At 33.4% G+C, this 19,847-nt stretch overlaps 1 protein-coding gene and 1 pseudogene across 1 annotated transcript; one reads left to right on the top strand and one right to left on the bottom strand.

The window, feature by feature from the left end:
• Positions 1 to 480: 480 nt before the first annotated feature.
• On the bottom strand, positions 481 to 1,763 carry LOC116123630 (annotated as a pseudogene).
• Positions 1,764 to 4,973: 3,210 nt separating this feature from the next.
• Positions 4,974 to 19,406, top strand: LOC116123656 (protein DETOXIFICATION 14-like). Its single transcript, XM_031409411.1, has 9 exons — positions 4,974 to 5,243; positions 5,489 to 5,545; positions 6,996 to 7,022; positions 17,627 to 18,084; positions 18,184 to 18,270; positions 18,465 to 18,521; positions 18,605 to 18,843; positions 18,951 to 19,156; positions 19,241 to 19,406. The coding sequence occupies exons 1-9, from the start codon at positions 4,974 to 4,976 to the stop codon at positions 19,310 to 19,312; spliced, it is 1,473 nt and encodes a 490-aa protein (XP_031265271.1). The 3' UTR covers positions 19,313 to 19,406.
• Positions 19,407 to 19,847: the final 441 nt, after the last annotated feature.

Genomic DNA, 19,847 nt, shown 5'->3' with positions numbered 1-19,847 from the left:
AACGTGGATTTAGCTTATCCTATAAAGGATAAGTGAACCACAGTATATTGCCATGTTCTTTCTATTCTTGCTTGATTGTGTGTGTGTGTGTGTGTTGTTGGCTAGAGTTCTTTAATTATATAACATTTATATAAAAGAATTAATTTAGTTTATTCATATTTTCTGTCATTCATTTTCGTGTCTCCCAAACAAGAAGAAACCAGTAGTAAAAACTGATAATTTTGAAATAAGAGATGAAGGTTTTAAATTCCTTTCTCTTTGTTCTATTTCGATAATACATATTGAAGAAATTAGGAAGATTTGCATTCATTATTCACATAATTACAAAATTCAGAATTAAGAAAAGAGAACCTATTTATATTCAGAATCTCAAGAACAAATTAAATATTGGAAAACCAAAATAAATACATTGGTGACGCAAAATTAAACTACCCTTATTAGGTAATAAATTAAGGCAGGAAACATACTGAAAACTGCTTCCTAATCAAATAAGCTAAATCCCATATCATCATCGCTCTCTTCCTGCAATTTTATCAAAAATCAAAAGCATTTAATAAGATCAAAAACCAAATGAAATATTCAAAACTAAATAGAAGAGAAATCAGAAAAAATAACCACAACTTTGGGAGGACTTTCGAAATTACAGGTTTTTTTATCGTGCTGCTAATGTTTATACGTATTTATCTACATGGAGGGAACCTACGAAGGGACCAGTGAGGGTTCTGCTTGTTTATCCAAATGCTCGTAACGAAGATTGATTAAGAATGACTATCTATCAAACATCTATAAAAGAAAGTTCAGTAACACAAATTTTGACTACACTTTACACACTCGACAGCCATAACATTCGTTTGGATAATAAGAATATGACTAGATGGTGTGTTTGATTTCATTACCTTCCTCTTCTCTTCGGCTGGAGGGGCGTCGGCCGCAGTACTGGCACCTGCAGCCGGGGCACAAACAGCAGCGGCCGCAGCACCACCACCACCACCACCAGCTCCCACTTTCAAAATAATGTCATTGAGGTTTCGCTTCCCAGCTAGTGAAGCAAACAGAGAAGGCCAGTGTTATTCAACCTCAACGTTGGCTACTTTCACCAGTTGTGCAATATTTTCTAGCTTTGAAAACTGTTAAGAAAAAACCAAAACAAAATTTATAACACGTTTTTCTATATATTAATATATAAAAAATTTACAACACGTTTTTCTATATATTAATATAATATAATATAATATAAAATAATACATACATATATTTTAAAGTATATTATGAACACATTTCAAAATATAAAATTCTTATGGTACTAACATATATATACTTGATGTAACAAAAAACATAACCCTATCTATAGGTTTGTTTGATCTTAGAATATGTGAAAAAAACTCGAAAAAACAAAACCCTTATTATAAGATACATTTAGAGTATTAAATTTGTATGATCTTAACAGAATTGAAATTTTGTTTTTTATTATTAACAAAAATCGTGTGAGAAACTCAAAACCCTAACAATAGAATACATCCTAGAATATTAAATTTTTTTGTGATCTTAACATATGCAGACTTGCGTCTTAATTAGAAACTCGAGAAACACAGAACCCTAATGGAAGAAAACAAATATTGAAATATTAAATCGAAAACACACCACAAGAAATGTTAAATCGAAAAAACACCACATGAAATGTGGAGTAAGGATACAGTGATGGGGATGCCATCGTCACGGAGGATCAGGCAAGCATAACTGCAAGCAAGCTCTGAAACCGACATTGTTTTGGCAATAATGGTATAAGAGTGAACAAGCACCAAACTAATATTAATATGATAAATAAGGGAATCCTAGGGTTTAGGTGAGTGAGGTTTTAAAGAAACTATGAATTGGGCATGCGCTCATTGGGATAAGAGTTTTCGGCCCATTTCATAATAATTCAATTTAATAAATTATATATTTATTTTTGGAAATAGGACTATAATAATTTTATGAAAGAGGAGTTTTAATTTAAAAATACAAAATAAATATCTAATTGTTACTATTTGGCTGTTGCCTGACTTTTATCTTCATCAAATTGTTCTTATCATGATCCTTAATTAGGATTTTGCAAACCTATTTATGAATCTCAAAAACACCATAATGGATTGTTGTGGGATCATTTCTCTTGAGGATTAGTAGAGGTGCGCATAAGCTGGTCCGGACACCTCAATTAACCAAAAAAAAAATTCTTCAAAAAAAATTCAATGAAAGATTTTTTATTAAATTAACAAATATTATCATAGAAACAAACAAGAACTATAAATAGAAATTATTTGTATTTTCTTCAAGTTGTGAAAGAAAAATATCTTAAATTAAGGTGATGAAAAAAATCGATTAATAAATCAATTTTGGGTTATCTTAACGTGTCCTCTAATGTCATTATATAAAAAAACAAAAATACGATGATAACAATGTATTAAAGAAAATGTTTCTTCGTTATATTTTAAGTAAAGTGTATGAAATTAACGAAATGGTTTAAGGTACATGTTTGAGGAATTTGAGGTTGAGAGATTGTTTTCAAGAAGAAAAAAATCAAAAGGAAAAAAGGAAAATGGACTCTCTCTTTCAATGCTGAAGGACAGCTCCCATTATATATTGGCAACAAAATATTTAGAATTGTGGACATTACTTTGGACTTTCCTCGATGAAATCTCTTTTTTAACCACTCTTTGTGGAAATCTGTCACAGATTTTTATCCTTTTCCTTAAGAAAAAATGGCAACTAGTTTCTTCTCAAATGTGTTGCCACATGCAGAAACTAAATTTGCTCAAGCATGCCTTCAAGGATCAAGATTCATGTTAAGAACACATGAACATAATAAGAATGCTGGAGAAAGATAACTTGGAGATTTTCACCAACTTTCTTAGTATAGATGTTATAAAATTTTCCATAAATTTATCGAGAGTCATTGGTGTTTAATGTATTCATCAAGAGCCAGTAATATAGATTTTTTGAAATATTTTACCAAGGGAGTTTTGTATTTTGTCCACAATAACTTCTTTTTTAAAAAAAAAAAAATCAAAATCGAAAGCATATTTTGTCATTTTGTAACAAATATCTTCCGCGTAGTTATAAGTTGAATGACAGGTTGTAGATATGCTTATCCTACGTTTAGTCTTACATAAGAATGAGATTGAAGGCAAGGAAAACCCCATTTTTAGAATCTATATTCTATAGTATTTGTGCTTTTAAGACACCTGGTTATTTCTCATCCCCAAGTTGGCCGTTGATTTGGATATCAATTTTTAATCATTACCGTTCAAATTTAACATTCCAACCACTTGTTATTTGATTTTGATTTGATGTTATGTTTATTTATTTATAGGATTATGAAAATGGCGATGACAACATTTATGAACCAATTTCTTTATACAGGCTTTGCTTATTCCATCACTTTTTTTTTTTTTTTTATTATTCTTTCTTATTGTATATCTTATTATCAATCATACCATTTTTCTTATTATTTTTGTTTTGGATGTAGAGAGAGCATTTCAACGATGAATTTTGTAAAGAATCATTTGCGAAATAGAATGAGTAATCAATGTCTGAATGATAGCTTAATTGTGTATATAAAAAAAGATGTATTTGATAGTACTGATAATGAAGTCATTATACAATACTTTCAAAGATGCAATCTCATCGAGGATAATTTTTAATGTATTGGTTAATAAAAATCTTATAAATACAAAACTTGTGCTTATTTTAAATTAAAATTGTATTATTTTTCCAACTTTTCCTTATATTTCATTTCTGCCCACGTCCTTACCATGGGCGTAACCAGAGACTCGTTCTAGGGGGGTCAAGATGTTAGTTAAACTTAACAATACAATTTTAAATAAACTTCTAATAAAAAATATATTGAGTATAAATTATACAAAAATATGAGTATTTATCTATAATGCTCTTCATAATTAATATATTTATGATTGTGTTTTTATAATACTTTAATGAATATAAAACAAAACCAAGAAAATTTACTATGAACAAGTTACTAAGCCAATACAAATAACAATACCTCCAAATTAAACTACAATAAAAATTTATACTAATAAAATATTCAAAGATTTATCTAGCTTTTATAATAAAATATTATAACTTTTATTGTAATTTCACTTTTATGTTTCGACCCCTTAAAATAAGGCATCAAAATACATATTTTTTATATTTATCTTTTTTTCCTAACTTCAATATTTTGACATGACCAACTTGCAGGTAGTCTAGATGGTTATAACGAATTGAGGATAGTGTGGATAAACATACAGTTTCAGGTTCAATTCTTCATCTGAGCATCCGCAATTTAAGTGAAGGGCTATGGCGGTGGGTTGTAAGCTAGCCCTTATATATATTGAAACACAAAACAATTGATAGTAGTTTAATTTGACAAAATTTTTTTTTAGAAATGATACTTATTTTATAAAATATATGAAAAGATTTACAAACTTTTTTCATCTTGTTCTTTGTACAATTAAATAATATATTTATATAATTCATTATATAATTTATTAAATGTATTTGTGAGATTTTTTTTTGTAAAAACTAAGAATTTAATTTGATATATTTGATGAATTTAAAAGTTAATTTCATATAACTAATCATTTTGCAAAGTCAAGGAGGGTCGACTGACCATCTTTGACCCCCCTCCCCCTCCCTCTGCCCTTGGTCCTGCACATCTCGACTAATTTTCGGAGGAGATTATCACATCAATTATAAACCATTTGTCAAAACAAATAGTTTTCGAAGAACTTGTCCAAAAAGAGGGAGAGTCGTATCCAACATTGATATGTGCTTAATTTCCAAATTATTATGTATGATAGACAAAAAATAAAGTTGATGTGTTGTCTCTAACATGTCCTAATGGCCGATAAAAATACGATATTTTTCATAAAATTTCTAAGAAAACTCTTGTATAAATAGAGTTTCTCCATAGCCAAACCCTGTACAGAAAAAATATGGACAAGGGTTTGTTGGATGAAAAGGGAGAAGAAGAGAGAAGAGAAGAAGTTTCAAGTGTTGGAAATGGAAGAAATATGGGAGCTGGTGAATATGTAGAAGAAGTGAAGAGGCTTAGCTGCATAGCTGGACCCATGGTGGCTGTGTACTTGTCACAGGACTTTCTGCAAGTCATTTCAGTGGTGATGGTGGGGCATCTCGGTAAGCTCTCTCTCTCCAGCACCGCCGTAGCCATCTCCTTCTGTGCTGTCACTGGCTTCAGCCTCCTTGTAAGTCTAGTCTCTTTAATTTACCTTTCCTGAGAATGATGTGATATCCCATTACTCACTTCCTCTGGACTAGCTCAATTGGTATGCTTGATTCATTTTTAAGGATGAAGTCCTGGATTCGAATCAAGGAAACGCGCTCTGAGCCCCACCAGAGAAAGTGAGTTTGGGATCTTACAGTTTATTTGTACTATGTAGTGGAGTCTGAAAATTAATGGAATCTTGTGATGTGTGGAAATGGCAAACAGTTTGGAATGTCAACTGCAATGGAAACTCTATGTGGGCAACTTTTTAACCAATCCGAAGCTTGAAACTCAGTTTTATCATGTGGTATGTTCTCTGTCAGTGTACTTGTTTAGAAGTAGGATTTGGAACACGTATTAGCTCTAGAATTGCTACATTAAAATGAGTAGCAGTGCTGTCAAAAAACCATAACTGATTTAACGAGCCATTTCCAATTTGAAGGTCTGAATTTCTATTTATGTACATTGATGAGATTTTCCTTTTCCCTTCTTAAACAGTTTAACACAATCACAACACTTTTTACAGTATCAGACGGGTTCGGTATCGCAGGAGTTTGGTTTAACGTGTACATCGTGCATATCAGCACTGTACAAATCTTCATAATTCTGAAGAACTTCTTGTTCTTGTGCAGCACTAGAGTTTCAAATGCATTAGGAGCTGGAAATCCACAAGCAGCTCGCGTAGCTGTCCGCACCGCGGTATTTCTTACTGTTTAGGACGTCATAGTAAGCTCAATTCTGTTGCTAGCCGGCATTTTTTTTGTTTACCTTTTCAGCAATGAACGAAGTTGTGGATTATGTCACAAAGTGCTCCCTGATATGTCCTGTGTTGTTAACAGCTTCCAGCAGTTCTTTCCGGTCAGTTCTGGCTCTTGATCCCCTTCTGCTACCCATTCACATACATACTTGAATTATTCCGAATCCTTCGGTAATTTGATGGCACGGTTGTTCAAATGTTCAGGCATTGCTCGGGCCTGCGGGTGGCAGGACTTGGGGGCTTATGTCAACCTCGTTGCAATATATCTTGTGGGATCCCAGTTGCTGCAATTTTAGGCTTCTGGTTACAATTGAGAGGGCAAAGACTCTGGATTGGCATTCAAGTTGGAGCTTTTGTGCAAAGTGTTTTACTCACTATCTTAACGAGCTGTCAAAATTGGGAGAAACAGGTCAGTCTCTCTAATCCTTTGACATTATTCTGATTTTAGAATATTAAGTTTTTTTTATAGTTTTATTGGCGTTTGATCATGCAGGCCGTTAAAGCAAGAGAGAGGATATTTGAGGGAAGATCTTCAGCTGATAATGAACAATTTTCTGTGAATTACAGAAAATTAACATTGATTTGCAAGAGAAAGTTACTTAAGTAATAAGATTAGAATCCTTACTGAAAATTAGGGTTAATTCAATTTACGACTCCTGAGGGGTTAATGAATGGTCAGACTTGTGTTTTGCTACAACCTATGAGGTTTGAATCCTCTCGTTAATGCCTGCAACTTCCCAGATATTATAGAGTGCAATGATTCTCCAGTCAGTATTAACCTCTACAAGCCATAAAAATTGGTTGATTTTGTCGGGAAAAAAAAATCCCGACAACTCATGCAAAATTAAAGCAGTAATTAAAAATAAGAAAACAAAACGTAAGAATTTTAAAGTGATTCAGCCCAATCAATTTATCTACGTTCACTGTCCTTGAAATAATCCATTAAATAAAAGTTTATAACTGTGCAATTTTTAGAAGAGAAAAATACAAACTCTTTATACTATCCCAAAAACCCAACCACATATATACACTTTCATATAAAGAATTAAATTACTTTATTCATATTTTCTATCATTCATTTTCTTCTCACCCAAACAAGAAGAAAATGTAGTAAAAACTGATAATTTTGAAGTAAGAGATCAAGGTTTTAAATCCTCTTGTGTGTCTATTCCGATGAAAAATATGTGAAGCCAAAACGGGTTGTTTCATTTAAGTTCATTGGTGGAATCTAGCCGTCAGATCAAGACAGATCCAAGGGCTGATATTTACTGATGGACATAATAAAGAAGCAACAGTGAGTGAATGATGAACGCGTTTTTTGTTAATCAGAAATTAGGTTCGTGAGAGGGGAAAAATAGAAGAAACTAGTGTTGAGTATTTTGGGTCTTTCTGGTATATATCTGGTAGATTGAATAGGGTTGCGTTTCCTTCTTGAGGTTGGTTTTTGTCCCTGTTTCTTGCAGATTCTTGAGAGATTCTTGAGCAAATAGGCCTAGTTGAGGTGATCTGTTTTTGGCATATTGTATGGTTGTCTTCTTGTAATCGTGGGATATTCTTTTAGTGCTGTGATTATCCGTATTTCGGAGCTCAACGTGATGTAGTCTATCCAGATTGGATAGACGAACCACGGTAAATTCGTGCCTTGATTTTGTGTGTATATGGTTCTTTGATCTTGAATCTTGTTTATGTTTGTTTGTGTTGCGAATTAGTTTATTAGGCTTAGGTTATAACAGTGGAATCAGAGCTAAAGTTCTAGGGGGGGATTTAGGTTTAAAAACGTTTGTTTTTTACAATTCGAAATTTGGGTTTGTCAGTTGGGGGTTTGATTTCAAGGTTCCTAGATCTTAGGACTTCGGATCTTGCTGAGTCTTGGGATTAATTCGTGAGATTGGTTACAAACACGAGGGATCAACGAAATTCGTGCAAAATCAAATTAGGGTTTTGTTAGGATTGGGGGGTTTTTCGGATTAAAGGCTTATAGAGCTTTAGGTTTCGAATCGTCCTTGAATCTGGTCGAATTGGTTAGTCTGAGTCATAAACTGAGTCAGGGGAGAAATCTTGGTATTGTCTAAGGGCTATAGTAGTCTTGTCACTTTCGTTTTGTTTGTGTCTAGCCTTGTCTAATACAATTTAAGGGTATTTAGGCTAGACACCAGTAACTACTAATCTTCCTGGCAATACTTGACACTTCTGGTAATACAACGCCATGTACTCCTTAGATTGTTCTGCCCAGTTATACAATACAATGAGCACTACTCGTATGGAGATCTCCCAATACGATGGAAAGATCGATTTTAATACATGGAAAAGAAATGAAAGCCCTTCTTTCACTAATAAGGTAGGGCTTGCTCTGGAAAAAGATACCACCGTGGTCTGAAAGAAACTGAAAAAAGGCTGAAGGATGACGCCTACAATCTATCATATGAATCGTCCGATGCAGTCCTGCGAAAGGTAATAGCATGGAAACACCGCTCACACTTTGGGGTAAACTCGAATCCCTTTATTCCTTACAGTCTCCACCAAACTTATCATTTCTTAAAGGAGCTTATTCTCTTATAAAGGGATGTTTACTAGTCGTGTAAGAAAACCTTGATAGATTCTTAAGATGACATTAGTGTTGAAAGGTACAGATCAGGAGTTAGGAAATTCTAGTTTGGCGATGATACTGTTAATTCATTGCCTGATGAGTTCTTAGTGGTGAAAAATGCTTTACAACACTGGGACAGTTTCCAGTGTTGACCTGATTATAGCTGGCCTGAAATCTGAATTGGAGTTTGAAAATACAGAAAATGAATGGGAATAATTTGTTTGTCAAAAGTAGGGTAATCTTGGACATTAGGAAGGGATAGTAATAAAGATTTCCAGCAACATATGAACCCTAAGACTAAGAAAAAAGGGAAATAACAAGTCTAAGGGAAAACTAGGAAGTGTTTTCACTGTAATAACCAGACCACCTTAAGAAGAACTGCTATGTTGGATAAAGAATAAAATAGCACAATACAAGAGTAATTTAGCTAGCACTAGTACTGGCATTGAAATTTCAGAAGCCCTCACTGTCTCAAACCAAGCTAGCAGTAAGGAATGGGTTCTAGATTCGGGATGCACTTTCCATATGAGTCCAAACATCCATGGTTCCAGAACTTTAGGAAGGGAGAGTTAGAAACTGTCTTTATGGGCAATATCACTCTTGAGGTTCAAGGCTAAGAAACATAACCATTAGGTTAAATAATGGTAAAGTCATAATGTTAACCAGAGTAGGTATATACCTACCTTAAAAGAAACCTGATTTCCTTAGAAACTTTGGATGAAACTGGATGTGTTATGGTAGAAAAAGGGTCATAGTTGTATAAGAATAATGAAATTTTGCTTGAAGGGTTCGAACAAAATGGGCTGTACATTCTGTGTGTCAACATTGCGCATTCACTATAAATTCTGCTTTTCACCTACTAATCTGACTGCTGTAGAGAAATGCTTGAGACTTGGCCACATAGGCCAAAAAGGATTACAGTGTTAGCCAACAAGGCTATTTTGGTATGGAATCCATATCTGAATTAACTTTCGTGAAGTGTGTGTGTTGGGAAAACAGCACATAATGAGTTTCCAAAAGGGAACTCATCTGGTTGAAAAAGGGTTGGATTATGTACATGCGATCTTTGGGGTCCAAAGGGTTAGAATACATGGAGGGAATTGCTATTTCCTCTCCATTGTGGATGATATAGCAGAAAGGTATGGTGTACCTGCTTAGGTCCAAGATGAAGCCTTAACCAAGTTTAAAGGTTGGAAAAACCTGGTTGAAAACCAAGTTAACAGGAAGGTGAAACCTTTAGGACACAATGGCTTGGAATTCTGTAATCAGGAGTTTGACTCTTACTGTGTAGAAGAGAGAATTTTGAGGCGTAGGACAGTTAAGGGATCCCTCAGTAGAATGGGGTTGCTGAGAGAATGATAGACCCTTATAGAGAGGGTTAGATGTCTCTTCATCCAGCTATGTCTACCAAAACATTTTGGGGGGAAGCACTAGGTACAACAACCTATCTTATAAAGGACTTTCTAGCTCAAACTTTAAGTGCCCTAAAGAAAAGTGGTATGAAAGGAGGCCATCCTTGAACACCTAAGAGTCTTTGGATGTGCTGCATATGCACATACAGAGATGGAAAGTTAGCCAAGATCTCTTAAGTGTGTTTTTTTAGGATATCAAGGAGAACTAGGGTTATAGCTGTAGAGAGGCTACCCCATGAGTTAGATAATTGTTAGTAGGGATGTGATTTCAATGAAACAGTTTTCCTTGCAATCCAGTACTAATAATGCAGGTGGCTCACAAGAAGAGTCGAACTTCTAGACAACCTGGGACAACTTAGTTTAAGTGGAGCCTGAAACTAACCCTGATCAATACATCCAAACAGATGAGACTGATCCATTTGAAATCAACCACAACATAATCAAGAGCAGAGGGTAAAGATCACCCTACTGACAATGCGGAAGTGGACAGCATGGTAATCTGGCCCATATCAGTTAGCCAGGCAGAGTCAGGAGGGGATCAGACCTCTTGCAAGGTAATCTATGCTGACCTGATCTATACACACTCCTAACTGGCTCAGACATACATCGATTAGAAACCCAATACTTATGATGAGGCAATGAGTTCAAGGATAAAAAATGGTGGCTGCTATGGAGGAAGAGATGGAGTCATGCACTCAAAAAAACGGACACTAGTTCCAAAGCCAAGAATCAGAAGTTGGCGGAGTGTAGATGGTTGTACAACTGAAAGAAGGGATAAATGAATCTGACCCACCAAGATTCAAAGCAAGGTAGTGGCTAAGGCTACACTCAAAGGGCAAGTATTGATTTCACTGAAATTTTTTCCAGTAGTTAAGTTTAACCTATTAGAATCATGCTAGCAATTGTTGTTCAATATGACTTAGAGATAGAACAATTGGATGTTAAAACTGCTTCTTGCATGGTGAATTGGATGAGAAAATATTCATGAGTCAACCTATAGGTTTTAAGGATAAAAAATTGCCTGATTATATATGCTACTGATATCCCTGTAGGGACTTAAACAGTCCCCTAGACAATGGTACAGGGTTTGATGCATTCACAATAGGAAAGGATTCACAAGAAGCATGTATGATAACTGTTTCTATTTTGCCTGTATGAATACATGCCATCTATCTCTTGCTATATGTAGATGACATTTTATAACTAGCAAGTCCATGTCTCAAATTAATGCTTTAAGGCCAAATTGAGTACTGAATTTGATATGAAGGACTTAGGGAAGGCAAAGAAATACTAGGAATGATGATGATAGAGATAGAAGTGCAAATACTCTTAAACTCCATCAATCCTCATACTTACAGAAACTGGTCTTAAAATTTGGTATGAATGACACCAAGCAGTGACAATGCCCTTAGCAAACCATTTCATACTTAGTAAGTCACATCCCCAAAAACAAACTCAGATAGACTGAAATGAGAATGTCCCTTATTCATGGCATAGTTTTTGTAATGTATTCCATGATATCCACCAGACCTGATTTAGCATATGCAATATCACTATTAAGCAGGTTCATGTCAAATCCTGGAAATAAACATTGGAATGCTTTAAAATGGTTGACAAGATACATTAATGGCGCTGTTAAATGTGTTTTAATTTTCTGTAAAAGATATGCATCACTTGATCTGTTTGGGTATGTAGATGCAATTTTTTATAGTGTGTGAACTCTAGGAAGTCCACAACTGCTTATTACTTACATTGGGAGGTAACTGTGTTAGTTGGAAAGCACAGTTGCAACCTCTGGTTACACTATCCACACTAAGCAGAGTACGTAGCAGTTTCAGATGCATTCAAGGAAGCAACATGGTTTCAAGGGATTCTAAAAGAAGCTGATCTATTGAATGGCATAGCAACAGTTTACTCTGACAGTCAAAGTGCCATTCATTTGAGTAAGAACCCAGTGTATCACGAACGAACAAAACATGTGGTTGTCAGCATCACTTCGTCAGAGACCTGATTGCAAAGGGAGAAATTAATCTTTTGAAGATGCCTACTAAAGATGATCCAACGGACATGAACCAAAGTGGTGACCACAGCCAAGTTCAAGCACTGCTTAACTTGCTTCACATCAGATAAACACTTTCCTTTAGAGCTGAGAAGAATATGTGATAGCTTACTGCACTAAAAAGGATGTCCAGAAATTGAAAAGAAGAAAGAAATAAATGGAAGGAAGAAAGTTGCCTTCAAGGTGGAGACTGAAAATAATGTGAAGCCAAAATGGGGTCATTTCATTTAGTTCATTGGGGAATTCTAGCCGTCAGATCAAGATAGATCCAGGGCTGATATTTACGTGATATGGGCATATAAAGAAAGCAACAGTGATGTGAATGATGAACGCATTTTTTGTTAATCAGAAATTAGGGTTTGTGAGAGGGAAAAATAGAGAAAACTAGGGTTGAGTATTTGCTGTGTCTTTCTGGGTATAATCTGGGTAGATTTGAAGAGGGTGTGCGTTTCCTTCTTGAGGCTGGTTTTTGTCCTCTGTTTCTTGCAGATTCTGAGAGATTCTTGAGCAAATAGGCCTAGGTTGAGGGTTATCCGTTTGGCAGATTTGTATGGTTGTCTTCTTGTAATCGTGGTATCTTTTAGTGCTGTGAGTATCCGTATTTCGGAGCTCAACGTGGATGTAGTCTATCCAAGATTGGTAGACAACCACAGTAATTCGTGCCTTGATTTTGTGTGTTTGGTTCTTTGATCTTGAATCTTGTTTATGTTTGTTTGTGTTGCGAATTGGTTTTATTAGGCTTAGGTTATAACACCGATTATACACATGGAAGAAATTAGGAAGATTTGCATTCATTATTCACATAATTACAAATTGAAAATTAAGAAAGAGAACTTATTATATTAAAAATCTCAAAACACCATAGTGGATTGTCGTGGGATAGCTTTCCTTAAGATTTAGTCAAGTGTGTGTAAGCTGATCTAAACACCTTAGTTAACCAAAAAAAAAAAAAAATCTCCAAAATAAATTCAACAAAAGATTTCTTATTAAATCACAAACAATAAAACCTCTATATAGTGATACTCTATTATATTTTTCTAATTTTCGTCTCATAGTAATAATTATCTGTATATTGCAAAAAAAAAAAAAAAAAATCCTATGTTACTGTAAAGGTTTAGGATGATATTTATCTAAGTTGTTTGAAATAATAATTATACTTTAGGTTATTACTACATCTTTTTAACTTGTGGCACAATAACTCATTAGTATGAACACCTTTCTGTTGAAACCAAAAAATTGGGTGCATTTGATTCAATATTTCTACCCATATCCCAATTCTATTCCCCAAATATTGTTTGGCACATTATTTGAGAAATATTAGTGTATTTTTTAATTACTTTTAGACTCCTTAAGTTTGTTAATTTCATTAAATACCCCTAAAAAAAGTTTAAAAATTAGCAAAAACACCCCCACCCCCCATATTTTCCAGATTCCGCAACCACCGTCGTTGGTAACCAGAATTTGTCACAACGGCTTACACCAAGACCGAAATGGCCGGTTATTCATCAATCTGACGGCTAATCTTGGTCATCGTTAACCGACAATGACGGCCAAAGATGGATCTTTGCGGTAGTCGATGACCACATCTAGCCGTAGATCTGGCCTTTTCCGACCAGATCCGTGGTGGATCTGACCGAAAAGGCCATATCATGCGTTACAACACAGATCCGTCGGTCTGTGTTTAAAGCAATTTTCCAACCAGATTTCGGCGATGGTGGCCAAAATCTGGCATTGCGGTTGATGATTTTTTATCATTTTACACAATTTTTATATATTGGGGTGTTTAATTAAATTAGCAAACCTAAGGGATTTTTTAGAAATTTTTAAATTTTACTCGTATAACTCCCCTATTCAACTACCCAATATGATTCCCAAATCCTATACAAAATAATAAACCAAACGCACCCTATATTTTTCAAACATGTTTTTAGAGCTTTTTGGCAGAAACATTTTATATTTCCGTACTATCTCCTCAGGATTATTTCCTTTCTTTTCTGTGTGTAATTGTACAATGTCTACTAAAATAATTAATTGAAATCTAATACTTACTAAAACGTGAATATAAAATAATTAAATCAAACAATATTTTTTTGTAATTCACCTCTATAAGTTATAACTCCTCATAGTAATAAAATTAATTTGTCCCACCATTATGAGTATAAAGAGATTTTATTGTATTATGATAAACAAGCAAGAACAAGAAATATAAATTATTTGTATTTTCTTTGTATTTTCTTCAAGTTGTGAAAGAGAATATCTTAAATTAAGGTGATTAAAAAATCGACTAATAAATCAATTTTGGGTTATCTTAAGTTCTTAACTGTGCTCTAATGTCATTATAAAAAAAATAAAAATACGATAATACAATGTATTAAAGAAAACGTTTTTTTCGTTATCTAATAATAAGTGTACCGAAATTAACGAATAGTTTGGTTTTTTTTATTGTTTTCAAGAAGAAAAAAGTCAAAAAAAAAAGGAAAATGGGACTCTCTCTTTTTATGCTGAAGGCACACTCCCATTATATATTGACAACAAAATATTTAGGATTCATTTGTTCATTATTGATACTTTTTAAAATAATATTTAAAAAAATTAAATTAGGCAATATTACAATATATGATTTGAAATTTATAAAATATCTCTTATGTTTATTTATTTACTAAACCACCCTTATAATAATATTAAAATTAATAAAAACCCTCAACCTATTCATTAAATATAGACAATCGGCCACCATAGTCAAGGGTTGTTAGGGTTTTTTGTAATTTTTTAAAAAATATTTAAAAATATTTGATTAAATTAATAAATTTAAAAGAATTTAAAAAAATTAAATAACATAGGATATATTTTTGAGAATAAATCAATTATACTAATACTAATCGTTCTCAAAAGTATAACAACGTAGCCTTAGAATTGTGGACATTACTTTGGACTTCCTCAATAATGAATCTTTTTTTTGTACCACTCATTGTGGAAATCTGACACAGACTTTTATCCTTTTCTAAGAACAAATTGCAACTAGTTTCTTCTCAAAAGTGCTCCCATGCCTTCACGGATCAAGATTCATGTTAAGAACGTTAACATAATAAGATTAATGCTGGAGAAGATAACTCGGAGATCTTCACCAACTTTCTATATATAGACGTCATAAATTACAATATATTATCAAGAGCTAGTAATATAGATTTTTTGAAATATTTGACCAGGGGAGTTTTGTATTTTGTCAACAATAATCTTTTTTTTTTAATTAAAATATTTAGCTATTTACACGTATTTTAATTATTTTTTTGAAAGAAATTACACAATAATCTATTGTCATGGTCATGGCCCAGAATAACTCTTCTACATAGCTTATAACTTTCACTAACTTTTCTCAAAATCTCAGAGGTGTTTAGTTGGAATCCTATTTTAAGTAAAGATTTTTGTGATTTCGAGGATTCAGTTAATGGGACGCAGAACTCAAATATTTTACGAATGAGTGATCGTTCCTATCCGACCATGGTTAAAGACTCTTTATCTGTACGATAAAAATTTCTAAATGGTAATGATTTCATAATATTACACCTACGATCCATATAACCAGGTTTTCGGTCCGACATAATTATTCAAAAATTAATTAAGAATAAAGTAACCTTTCGTGATAACATATTAGATATGCTTATCCTACGTTTAGTCTTACATAAGAATGAGATTGAAGGCAAGGAAAACCCCATTTTTAGAATCTATATTCTATAGTATTTGTGCTTCTAAGACACCTGGTTATTTCTCATCCCCAAGTTGGCCGTTGATTTGGATATCAATTTTTAATCATTACCGTTCAAATTTAACATTCCAACCACTTGTTATTTGATTTTGATTTGATGTTATGTTTATTTATTTATAGGATTATGAAAATGACGATGGCAACATTTATGAACCATTGATTTGACGTATAAATTTCGACCCCAGACTCTCTTGCTCCTCGTGAATTTCATGTTTTTATTAGCATAAGTACCACTCCTAAATTTTTTCTACATTTCAGAGGTCCAATTTTATGATTCTATTTCTTTATACAGGCTTTGCTTATTCCATCACTTATTATTTTTTTTTTTTATTATTCTTTCTTATTGTATATCTTATTATCAATCATACCATTTTTCTTATTATTTTTGTTTTGGATGTAGAGAGAGCATTTTCAACGATAAATTTTGTAAAGAATCATTTGCGAAATAGAATGAGTGATCAATGTCTGAATGATAGTTTAGTTGTGTATATAAAGAAAGATGTATTTGATAGTATTGATAATGAAGTTATTATATAATACTTTCAAAGATGAAATCTCGTCAAGGACAATTTTTAATGTATTGGTTAATAAGAATCTTATAAATACAAAACTTATGCTTATTTTAAATTAAAACTGTATTATTTTTCCAACTTTTCCTTATATTTCATTTTTACCCACGACCCTACCATGGGCGTAACCAGAGACTCATTCTAGAGGGGTCAAGATGTTAGTTAAACTTAATAATACAATTGTAAATAAACTTATGATAAATAATATATTGAGTATAAATTATACAAAAATATGAGTATTTATCTATATGCTCTTCATAATTAATATATTTATGATTGTGTTTTTATAATACTTTAATGAATATAAAACAAAACCAAGAAAATTTACTATGAACAAGTTACTAAGCCAACACAAATAACAACACCTCCACATTAAACTACAATAAAAATTTATACTAATAAAATATTCAAAGATTTATCTAGCTTTTATAATAAAATATTATAACTTTTATTTTAATTTCACTTTTATGTTTAGACCCCTTAAAATAAGGCATCAAAATACATATTTTTTATATTTATCTTTTTTTCCTAACTTCAATATTTTGATATGACCAACTTGCAGGTAGTCTAAATGGTTATAACGAATTGAGGATAGTGTGGATAAACATACAGTTTCAGGTTCAATTCTCCATCTGAGCATCCATAATTTAAGTGAAGGGCTATGATGGTGGGTTGTAAGCTAGCCCTTATATATATTGCAACACAAAACAATTGATAGTAGTTTAATTTGACAAATTTTTTTTTAGAAATGATACTTATTTGATAAAATATATGAAAAGATATACAAACTTTTTTCATCTTGTTCTTTGTACAATTAAATAATATATTTATATAATTCATTATATAATTTATTAAATGTATTTGTGAGATTTTTTTTTTGGTAAAAACTAAGAATTTAATTTGATATATTTGATGAATTTAAAAGTTAATCTCATATAAATAATCATTTTGCAAAGTCAATGAGGGTCGACTGACCATCCTTGACCCCCCTCCCTCTGCCCCTGGTCCTGCACATCTTGACTAATTTTCGGAGGAGATTATCACATCAGTTATAAACCATTTGTCAAAACAAATAGTTTTCGAAGAACTTGTCCAAAGAGAGGGAGAGTCGTATCCAACATTGATATATGCTTAATTTCCAAATTTTTATGTATGATAGACAAAAAATAAAGTTGATGTGTTGTCTCTAACATGTTCTAATGGCCGATAAAAATACGATATGTTTTCTTTAATTCTGGTTTGTTTCCCTGTGTCTTTATTGTGGATTAACATGGGGAAACTTCTGATTTTGATGGGGCAAGACCCTTTAATTTCAACTGAATCTGGTAAATTCACAGTGTGGCTTGTGCCTGCACTTTTTGGATATGCAGCTCTTCAGCCACTGGTTAGATATTTTCAAGTGCAAAGTTTGATCACTCCCTTGCTCATGAGCTCTTGTGTCACCATTTGCTTCCACATTTTTATCTCTTGGGCTCTGATTTTAGAGTTTGAGCTGAACAACATTGGGGCAGCTCTAGCAATTGGTATGTCATTTTGGTTGAATGTGTTGTTACTTGGATTGTACATGATGTACTCTTCAAGCTGTGAGAAAACCCGTGTGCCGGTATCGATGGAGCTATTCCGAGGATTAGGAGAGTTCTTTCGCCTCGCCATTCCTTCTGCTTTTATGGTTTGGTAACTTCTCCTTGCCCATTTTCATAATTTATAGTGTAATTTCAAGATGCAATTTGTATTTTGATTTGATTCCTTCTATTGTAATGCTGATGACTGCAGCCTTGAATGGTGGGCTTTTGAGTTTCTCACCTTGCTGTCTGGACTTTTACCAAATCCGAAGCTTGAAACTTCAGTTTTATCAGTGTGGTATGTTCTCTGTCAGTGTACTATGTTTAGAAGTTAGGATTTGGTACACGTATTAGCTCTAGAATTGCTACGATTAAAATGAGTAGCAGTGCTGTCAAAAAACCATAACTGATTTAACGAGCCATTTCCAATTTGAAGGTCTGAATTTCTATTTATGTACATTGATGAGATTTTCCTTTTCCCTTCTTAAACAGTTTAACAACAATCACAACACTTTTTACAGTATCAGACGGGTTCGGTATCGCAGGAAGGTTTGGTTTAACGTGTACATCGTGCATATCAGCACTGTACAAATCTTCATAATTCTGAAAAAGAACTTCTTGTTCTTGTGCAGCACTAGAGTTTCAAATGCATTAGGAGCTGGAAATCCACAAGCAGCTCGCGTAGCTGTCCGCACCGCGGTATTTCTTACTGTCTTAGAGACAGTCATAGTAAGCTCAATTCTGTATGCTAGCAGGCATGTTTTTGGTTACCTTTTCAGCAATGACAAGGAAGTTGTGGATTATGTCACAAAAATGGCTCCTCTGATATGTCTCTGTGTTATGTTAAACGGCTTCCAAGCAGTTCTTTCCGGTCAGTTCTGGCTCTTGATTCCCCTTCTGCTACCCATTCACATACATATTCTTGAATTATATCCGAATCCTTCGGTAATTTGATGGCACGGTTGTTCAAATGTTCAGGCATTGCTCGGGCCTGCGGGTGGCAGGACTTGGGGGCTTATGTCAACCTCGTTGCATACTATCTTTGTGGGATCCCAGTTGCTGCAATTTTAGGCTTCTGGTTACAATTGAGAGGGCAAAGACTCTGGATTGGCATTCAAGTTGGAGCTTTTGTGCAAAGTGTTTTACTCGCTATCTTAACGAGCTGTCAAAATTGGGAGAAACAGGTCAGTCTCTCTAATCCTTTGACATTATTCTGATTTTAGAATATTAAGTTTTTTTTATAGTTTTATTGGCGTTTGATCATGCAGGCCGTTAAAGCAAGAGAGAGGATATTTGAGGGAAGATCTTCAGCTGATAATGAACAATTTTCTGTGAATTAGCAGAAAATTAACATTGATTTGCAAGAGAAAGTTACTTAAGTAATAAGATTAGAATCCTTACTGAAAAATTATTGGTTTAATTCAGATTTACGACTCCTGAGGGGTTAATGGAATGGTCAGACTTGTGGTTTATTGCTACAACCTATGAGGTTTGAATCCTCTCGTTAATGCCTGCAACTTCCCAGATATTATAGAGTGCAATGATTCTCCAGTTCAGTATTAACCTCTATCAAGCCATAAAAATTGGTTGATTTTGTCGGGAAAAAAAAATCCCGACAACTCATGCAAAATTAAAGCAAGTAATTAAAAATAAAGAAAACAAAAACGTAAGAATTTTAAAGTGATTCAGCCCAATCAATTTAATCTACGTTCACTGTCCATTGAAATAATCCATTAAATAAAAGTTTATAACTGTGCAATTTTTAGAAGAGAAAAATTACAAACTCTTTATACTATCCCAAAAAACCCAACCACATATATACACTTTCATATAAAAGAATTAAATTACTTTATTCATATTTTCTATCATTCATTT

The sequence above is a fragment of the Pistacia vera genome, unplaced genomic scaffold (assembly GCF_008641045.1).
Source record: "Pistacia vera cultivar Batoury unplaced genomic scaffold, PisVer_v2 Contig144, whole genome shotgun sequence".
Classification (NCBI taxonomy): Eukaryota; Viridiplantae; Streptophyta; class Magnoliopsida; order Sapindales; family Anacardiaceae; genus Pistacia; species Pistacia vera.
The sequence above is the reverse complement of the archived record's forward strand: the minus strand, read 5'-3'. Positions and strand labels throughout refer to the sequence as shown.

What these genes read in the sequence shown, in the direction of transcription:
- LOC116123656 (XM_031409411.1), top strand. Translation starts at nt 4,974, where the DNA reads ATGGACAAGGGTTTGTTGGATGAAAAGGGAGAAGAAGAGAGAAGAGAA. An exon ending in TCACTGGCTTCAGCCTCCTT is followed by an intron (nt 5,244 to 5,488) that starts GTAAGTCTAGTC and finishes AATGGCAAACAG; the next exon opens with TTTGGAATGTCAACTGCAAT. An exon ending in ACTTCAGTTTTATCAGTGTG is followed by an intron (nt 18,271 to 18,464) that starts GTATGTTCTCTG and finishes CTTCTTAAACAG; the next exon opens with TTTAACAACAATCACAACAC.